Genomic DNA, 9542 nt, shown 5'->3' with positions numbered 1-9542 from the left:
TAAAATTCACATGTTCTTTATTTGTCCATATAATACACCATTTTTTTTTTCTAAAGTCTTAAAATTAGATAAAAGCATATTAAATGGCAGGTGTATGAAGTTCTTCAGAAACAATGCCAGAACAAAAAATTGAATTACAAAATGTTAAAAAATATGTAGGTACATTTGAACTTAACATTCCACTAACGCATAATGTTACAGATATTGTCTAATGAAAAATAATTGTGCCACTTACCTATTTTTGCTGTTTCTAGGAACTTTTTATTCTGTACATAGGACAATTCTGTACAAAATATGAAGTCTACATTTTTATTACTTATTACCATAAAACAAGGTACAATGTATGTACAATATTAAAATGAAGCCATACTAAAGCCACACTAAAAAGACACTTGTAATATTACTTTTGACATTCCTGATATACAGGTGTAATTTTGGAAAACAGGGGAAGGTGTCAGACAGAACTTTATGAAGAACAACAGTCACCAAAATTCTTTAATTTTTCTTTTTATTTTGGATGTATTAGTTTTAGAATGGTTTAGTACAGGATTATAAGTAGTATATAAATATTGACAATAAACATGCTAAACCATTAGTGGTGAAAGATTTTGGAATATTGCCTAAGCAAATGTTCAGTTGCCCAAAACTTCAAAGATGACTTTATGGTGAACTTTAAGCCTTTAAAAAATACTGCAATATTTCCCTTTTTGGTGAATGTTTATCTTCAATAAAGAACAGAAATAAAATCTAGACAGGGAAAGATGTTCTTATACGTTGAGCATCACACAATCAATCAAACATTGATATACAGTTCTTTTTTTTCCTTGGGTAACATAATTCCTTTCAGCAACCTCTTGCACAAACATACTGAACACCCAAAATCAAAGGTAACTGATAATCTACCAGCTAAAGATGGAAGTTCAAACAATGGTATATCAAAATACATAGACATTGCTTTACACAATTAAAAAAGCACCCTTTTTCCCTCAAAAGGAGAAGGCATCTTTAAACTGTTTTAATATAGTTTATCCTAATGGTAAAGCATATTCTTTTTCAAGTTTTACAGGAAATGTTTTCAGACACAGTGGACGTTCCACTTAAAGGTTGGGTTGGTCTTTAAATTTAGTTGTTGTAAGCCAATATTCACCACCCACAATTTTCTTCCAACAGACAACGTTAACAGTATCAGAAATTGAATGTTAAATGCAACCAACAAACAGCAGGCACTACATCTGCACAAGGTTACTACGAATGTCTGCTTTGCGCCATTTTTTTTTTAATGGATGCAGGAGACGTTTTACTTCCTTAAAAAGTAAAACAAAACTATTTTTAAAGAAGCCACATTTTTATCTCTTTTATGCATCAAGACATTAAACATTAAGTTATATCATGTTACTGCCAGAGACGAAAGAAACTAATCACCCATTTAGAATAGCAGAACACATTTCAAACAGCTTGTAAGCAGGATAAGTAAGTCAAAATACTGGCCACCCTGAGAGAAATCAAATATTGAAGACAAAGCACTATATTTGAAAAGAGATTTTCCTCCCGTGCTTTTCCATCTACAACAAAAAGCTCATTACATGCAAGTAATCTTGTGGAATATATAGCAGCATTTGAAGATATTCAGCAACTCAGATGCATTTTCAGTTCACTTGTGAGGTGTATTTGCAGCACATGTGCTCTTTACAACAACAACAAAAAATATTTTCACGGTAAAATTATGGTCACTATCTCCTCAGCTCTTAGACTCATTTCAAAAGAAGCAGAATGGAATTCAAGGATCTGTTCTTTTTTCCTATTTTAATAAGCTTGTGATGTTGTCTTTCCTGAAAGGTTATGTTCATTTCTCAGATAAAAACTGATGCAACTGAAATCACGCGTAATATCTGCCACAGAATATTGAACTCCTAGAGCCCAAGAAAAATGCTGAGTATTAAAAGCTCAGATAAGGGAGAAAACAGTGAAAGATTATTTTACTGACTTGAAAAAACTGAAAATGAAGTTTTATATTCAGTCTATTCCCAGTCATAGTAAACAAATTTTTATTTTAGGAAAAATTCTTCTACCAGTTTGTATCTGGAATACTGGTGCTGTATTATACACTAAAGACTGGAAAATATGGCTTTAAATATACATAAAGTATTAGGACATGGTATATATAGACATGTATCTTTATCCTAAGTAAAGGAGAAATAAATTTACAGAATTCTTAGAAAGGAATGATGATTAAGGATTGTCATGAAAGTTACCAGGTTGTAAGCCATGTTTTGTAATACGAAAGAATAACTGTATTTTCAAAACTGCTGGTATATTACAAGAGAGCAATAATGTGGAAACAACTGTAAAGTTGAGAAATCTTAGAAAAAGTTTAATATTTAAATTTTAAATACTTTTACTTTTGAAAACACACATTTATCATTAGTACCAACTATTGGTCACTCATTTATTTAGATGGAAAGAGTTCACAAAATGCTTTTCTCAAATATGACTATGAAACCTGCATGTTATCAGCCAGCTGGTACTATGATAACACCTCCAGGAAATTGTGTCCACTTGATTATAGTCAACCCAATATTCTGCATATGGAATTAGGTAATTTACCATTGTTTGAACTACTAATCTTGAGCTGCATACTCTATTAAGTTATTGCCTACAGAACTGGGTTGAAGAAAGCTTTGACTTTGTGGTAACTGATTGGTATGGCACAAAAAAGTAAGTTCTACTGTAGAACTGAGTCCAGAAAAAAAAAAACAAACAAAAAACCCACCAAAAAACTGTTCCTCCAAAATAATATTTCACTGCAATAGTTTATTGCCCGTCATGTGATATTAATTCATCAGCTCTGCAATGTGATTCCAAGGCTTTCATGGTATAGATATCCTGAGGCAGTTCTGACTTGCGTCGCACAAGAGGACGATCTTTTTTCTGATCTTTCTGTGCCTGAAATAATAGAACAAAGTTGGCCAAAAATATTAATTAATAAACAATTACTTAAAAATACTTCTTGCACATCAGTATGTTCACTTATGGGAAAAGAAATTAAAAACCTATGGGGAAAAAGTCTATAATTTCTCCTCTTTTTAACCCACCAGCTACCCAGTTCAAGTCTGGAAAGCATTTTTTTTGCTAAGAGGAAAAGTTAGAAACAACTTAGAAATTCTAAGCTATTAGCCATCATGACATTACTATCACGATTATCACTTGATATGATTTTTAAAAATAAAATTATCTTCTATCTTCTCACTTATTTTTCATTTCGTATGTCTCTACATGCAAGAGAAATGATTTTAAAGTTTCTCTGTGCTTCCAATTACCTGCATGAGTCACATACCTGAAAATTTAAGGTTCTGCTGTTATTTTTATCAATGCCCTCTCAAAAAAAGACTGTATTCCTATCAAAGTACCTCTGAACTAACTATATAAGGGTGTTTTTATATAGTTCCCATGTCTGTCTCACCTACTGTAATTTGCCTGTTAATTATGTTTATTCATGTTCTTCTATAAAAAAGTCCTTAGAAAAATTCATTGGCTTTTACTTAGCCATTGATTTACTAGCATGTTCAAAAAGTTAGCAAGTTACGGTGGTCAAATTTTATTGTAGCAAAGACTATTCACTATAATCACTCACATAGTCTGGTACAGAAAAAAAATCCTGGTCTACTTTCCTCAGTCATTCCACCACCTCTCCAGTATGAACACCCTGCTACATTGCTAACCTCTGGGATAAACCAGAGTTTTCACTGAAACTATAGATAACTTGACATAGTTCACTTCTGAAGTTTTATTTAAAAAGAAAATAAGCTGTCCTTTTGATTTGGCTATTTTTTTTTTTTCAAACCGCTAACTGTAAGACCTCTTCTTTTACCATCAATTTTCGATGGTACTTAGCAAGGGATATATAACTGTCTCTCCAGCATCCACTCAAAGACTGATGCAAGAATGCTACCTAGCTTTCCTTCTGCAATACCTTAATACGTAATCAATCAATCCTTTTCCTGCCTTGTGACCCAGATTTATCCATCTCCTTGCAAGCTTTATACTTCTCACAGATTTCTGTATGTTTTTCTAATAAGAATTCCTGCTTCAAAGCAATCTATAAGCTCTGCTAGGACAGGATCTCTATCTTTGAAAAACAGCCTTATAATCCTTCTAAAAATCTCACTTCTTGCATACTTTTTTAGCAAGGAGAAGTGGGAAAGCATGCACTTGGGAGAGATAGCTAAGGAATGCTTGAACAGTTCCAACACAAGTTGCAGAATTTTATTTGCTTTACAATTTGTTTATTTTCCATTAGCACAATTTTTTAATCCCCACCCCTATCTAAAAACTGGGGAGGGGTGGCAGAAATCAAGTTAATCCATAGGAGTGCGATGCACTCGTTTTCCAGCTGGAACACTATCAAATAAGCTATATATAGCCCCAACACCATAGCTCTTGAATTCTTTGTAGAAAAGAAGGTCAGACCTCGGTAGGCTCCTTGGTTTTAGTTTGGGTTGCCGTTACTGTTTGCACTGTGTGATACTGGCTGAAATCCCCAAACACTTGCAGCAGCTTGGACTGGGAACTTTTTTCTTAACTGCCTGCCCCAAATACTAGTATATAGTCATACTTCGGCTGCTCTTCTTCTGGAACTGATGTTAGAGCACTCAGAGTTGGGAGGTATTAGTTTTATTTCTCTTTGGCCAGGATGGAGAGTGAACCAAAGTCTCCTAAGTCTTGAGAAAATGGTTATGTGCTAGAAAATAGCATAGTAAGAGATGGACACTACCATCAACACAACTTTAAGATTAAGCAGTATGCTTTTTTGCCAATTATCTCGTATGTATCAAGTATCAATTATCTTGTACCTTTATCCACTAGGAACTGGTTCTGGGTTCTGGAGTAGTGAAAGGAGGCAACTCTCCCCATTTACCTGGGCCTGGCTAAGCAACCCAAAGTTTGAAGAAAGGCAGAGGTTTAGAAACTTCAATAAACCCAGTACTCCTCACTGACCAGCTCTAACCAGCGTTCGCGTTCAGGGGAACGCTACCCTCATTCATTGCCCTGGACAGGGTGTAATTCAGCCACCAAGATTTGTGTGTAATGCACAGGGTTCCATTCCAGAGATAAGTGTTTAAAAAACAGCAATCACTGAGCATATCTTGGTGGCATTCCAGAATTTCTTTTGATTTCGACCTTCATCCAAAATGCCATAGAACAAGTAATAAATAAAATATAATCTTGCGGAATGATGACCCTGGAATTTTAAGAAAGTAATGTAGGTTAGGTTGACCATATGCTTATTTTTATCAAATTTCTTGTCTGATACATTGGTTCAAATTAACTGACTTAATCTTTGATCTCAACCAGTTTTTCCAGCTCCAGATAATTTCTCTGGTCTTAAACATTGCTGGATTTAGAGATATTCATATTATTGATATTGCTACCAGACATCTTAGTGATACTGCAGTGCTCTCTGGCACCTCTCCATCTTCCATGAGCTCCAAGTTTAAATCTCAACTTTGAATGTCAGGATGCTAGTTCCACTTAACTGAAGTTAAATTAAAAAGCACCTGAAAATTACAAAGCATTAGCTAAAGATGAAAAGACTGGAATGACCTTAAGACTCCTTGCCCTGTAGCAGGTAGTGGACTGTTACAGAGGGTAGACTGAGGAAGAAGACTCTTGAGTGGGCAAGACAAATGCACACTTTACACATTTTTTTCAAAAAATAGTAGCTTTAGCCACTAAGAAGGCTCTGAATAACAAGCAAACAAAAATGTCATTACTAGACTTTGACTATATTTTATACAAGTTTTCCTTATGAAAAAACCTAAACTGTTATATAGAGAATAGAACATGATGTGGTAGATAATAGCCATATTTTTAACTGTCCTTAAAGAATATTCATTGTTCCCACTGTGACAGAAGAAGCTATTTCCAAGTGAAAAGAAAATTAGTTTCTATAGAATAAATTTCAAAAGAGAAGACACCAGAAATATAACACTTTATTCCTGGCTGCTACAGTACCACTTAAAAGTAGCAGCTCTAATTAAGTTTATTACTCTGTGATACATGGTTACAGGGCTGAAAATACAACCCAAGTTTATGTCTATGATTAAGCCATTTAAAGTACTCTAAATTATGAATTACTTTTTTTTTTTTTCTTTTACTCTTCATACGGCTTTACCTGACAAGCCTCTTCTTTCACTGTCTTTTTCAACATCTGCAAATCTTCAATTAAAGGCCCATCTGTTTCCATTGCAACAGGACTGTTCAGCAAACTCGTGTCACTGTACGTTGGGTACTAATAAAACGCAAAGTGTTAAAATAATCATTCGTAGCAGTAATACCTAAATATTAAGCGTGTATTTGAGCATTTGAATGGTATGATTAATCATTTGAGCTTAGCTTCAAATACCTTATGCTTCCAGGCACCAATTAATAAATTTAAAAATGGAACTCAAATTTCACTTGTAAGAAACGTCCTTTTGAAAAATACAGTCAGAATACATAAAATATGCTTTGATTATCTGAGACTGAATTTTAAAATATTCAGATTTTGCCAGTACTGAATGTCTACTATGGCACTCATTTATCTGAAACCTTATCAATACATTGTGTCATAATTTGTGAACAGTGTAGCAACTGAAACACAGTAATTTTACTTTCTGGTGTAATTTTGTGTTGCAAGAGAAAATATACTGTTAAAAGGCCAAATATGGTTAATGTACATTTAGAGTAATTTAAAACCAAAATATTACACTTTTCTGTCTTGAGGAAGTAAAACAGCCATTAAAGTCTTTCAGAAATTAAAAAAAATGATCTTGTAAAAACAGCCGTGTAGTCTCTAAAGCTTACTGTACAGCAATCTCTATTTTGAATTCTATTTTAATTCAGATGAGGTGTACATGGTCTTGAAATCAAAATTCATTTACAAATAAACACACATTTTTTCCATCCATTTTTCCTTATAATTTAGTATCTGAGTGTACCAATAACTTAATGCAGATGAGACAAAATAGAAAAAAGTGACAGAAAAGATCTAATTAATGCAATTATAATGATCCAAAATCTTAAAATGTATTTCTGTGTCATGCAGAGTCAGGAACATCTCTGAACAACAAGAATTGTCAGTTATTAGACAAATTAAAAGTTAATAGAAATTCCAGGGGAAAAAAAAACAACCACACCTTGAAAATCCATTATAAAGAGTGCTATAAGCATTTATATCCTTATATCAATTAAGTGAAGCACTCAGTGTTCAAATTATTTTAAATTGCTTCCAATTATTAGCTCTCTTCAAGCATACTATGCAGAACATACTGTATACACATTGTGTTAACCAGTTTCAGAGAACATAAGCAGTTACAAAAAATTACTTGGGAAGAAAAGGGTATATTTACACTGCAGAACTGTTTTTTACTGCTACAACTCAATCCTCTTATTTAGCCAGCCACGCAATAGTTCACCACTTTGTGACAGCAAATGACCATGTATATCAAGTGCTCTTCAAGCAAGGCTTTTTTTTGTATGGCTTATCTGATCAGAGGAATGTTTTGTCACTGAAAGTCCATTGCTGCTTGTATGAATGATTCTTTTTCAATTAAACTGACCTGTTGTCGATTGCCATTTTCTTTAACAAATTTTGAGTAGTTTACTAAATGTTCCCTAACAAATGCCACCAAAGAGAAAAAAAATTCCTCCTCCTTAGAAAAGATGACCCCATACTTTCTGTTTTAAAAGAGCACTGAGATCATAAAGTGTTCCACTTCTGTTTACAGAGTACCATTACTCCCTCTTCCAACACTTTAAACTCAGCTAGATGATGTTGGAAAGTTACAGTATAGAAAGTTTCTTGCTGCAGTATAGTAAAATTCTGGCTGCAAAGCAATTGAAACGCTTGGGGTTTTTTTTGCCCGTAGCAGCAATCAGTATAATTGAGAGAAAGGAAAATGGGCAGCATTTGCCAAGCAAATTAAATAGGGGGTGGGAGCCCAAGCCAAACCATCCCCTCCTCCCATAATTTCAAAATACAATGAATAGTCTAGTTTAAAGGACCTTTGTTTCTTTATCAAAATTTCAGTTACATCAAGTAATGCCTGACAGGATGTTTTCCTTTTTAGTAAGAACCTGAGGTGCAGGTTCACCGGAAGACTGGACCAATGCAAGTATGAGAATAAATGCAGCAGACAAGAACATACAAGATTACTTTAATCCATTTGACACAGAGGAAAACTAACCAGTCATAACTCAATAGTTTACAGAACGATCTCTTCTGTAATATATTGTTTGCAAAACAGCTTTTCAAGATAAACCAATTATGGCATCTCTGCATTTTCCATAATTTTGCACAATAACTTTTCAAACCGCAATAGAGTATATCTCCTATTGTAAGAAAAGGAAAAAGTACTTCATATCATACTTTTCAGAAAACCTTTTTTTAAAAAATAATTACTTGCACAAGAGAAAGGTTACAAATTTTAAAAGTACTTTTATTGTATGTCTTTCATAATACAATTAGTGAAATTGCTTTATTTCCATGATCAGTCAGACCTGTTTTCCCCACTTACACTTAACAAAACTAAAGTATTTAAACAGGAACATGTTAATCTTTTCTAAATACCTGGGGATTTGATTTGGCTAGATTTTCTATTTTAACCCATGCTTCTTCCCGTTCCTTCGATTTTAGCTTCTCTCTGGAAAAAAAAAACAACCCACCACTTAGAAGCAAAAATGGCAAAAGCAACTTGGTGAATCTTGCATCACAACTTGTATACTTTTTAAAAACATGAATATATTCTTCTGGTAAGAATTCAACAGAATAAATTATTTAGCTATGGCTTTCAGCCTACTGCCCAAAATATCACTTACTGTTGACAGGATAATTTGCATCATATCAATATCCCATGATCACAAAGCAACATTAAAAGGGAAAAAACCCGTATTTTCTCATGAAAGCAACAAACTAGCTGATACCAGTTTATCTTTAATACTGTACATTATTAAAGGGATTAAAATTAAAACAAAGAAGTCTTGATCTATGTTGAAAATGTGTTTGTGTTTTCACTTTATAATATTTGAATTCTATATTGAAATATAAGAAACTAGTATCTGACCATAGAAAAAGGGCAGAGATACTTAGATTCTTACTGCCTGTCCAATGGCTTCAGGTAAAGTTTAAAGGAAAGAGCCCAGAGACATTTTGAATTGGACACCAATGGGGAAGCCAAGAGGGATTACACAGGATGGTTTGGTCTGGTTTGTTTTGGTGGGGTTTTTTTTTGGTTGGTTTTTTTGTTTTTGTTTTTTTTGGGGGTTGGTTCACACAGGATGGTTTGGTCTGGTTTGTTTTGGTGGGTTTTTTTTTGGCTTGGTTTTTTGGGGGGGGGTTGGTTGTTTTTTTTTAAATTTAAGTAGGAAAGGTTTGTTTCTTTATGCCTAATGTATACAAAACGTTAAAGTCAAGGGGTTTTCTCCTTCCTTTCTTACAGATAAATAACTTAATGTAGAGACTAGAGTGAACAGCTGTCTTTGAAAGGTGGTAGAATTTCAAAGGG

The 9542-nt window shown here is 33.7% G+C and overlaps 1 protein-coding gene across 2 annotated transcripts in view; it reads right to left on the bottom strand.

Annotated features, from left to right (window-relative positions):
• Positions 1-9542, bottom strand: part of PPP2R5C (protein phosphatase 2 regulatory subunit B'gamma) — an 89080-nt gene continuing 79538 nt past the window's right edge. For both annotated transcript variants that reach the window (XM_080394589.1, XM_080394590.1), the window contains 3 exons: positions 8609-8681; positions 6173-6289; positions 1-2943 (listed from right to left, as the gene is read on the bottom strand). In XM_080394589.1, coding sequence (XP_080250715.1) covers positions 2812-2943; positions 6173-6289; positions 8609-8681 — 322 coding nt within the window. In that variant the 3' untranslated portion in view covers positions 1-2811. The remainder of the gene's footprint in view (positions 2944-6172; positions 6290-8608; positions 8682-9542) is intronic.

The sequence above is a fragment of the Falco punctatus genome, assembly GCF_963210335.1.
Source record: "Falco punctatus genome assembly, chromosome: 7".
Classification (NCBI taxonomy): domain Eukaryota; kingdom Metazoa; phylum Chordata; class Aves; order Falconiformes; family Falconidae; genus Falco; species Falco punctatus.
The sequence above is the reverse complement of the archived record's forward strand: the minus strand, read 5'-3'. Positions and strand labels throughout refer to the sequence as shown.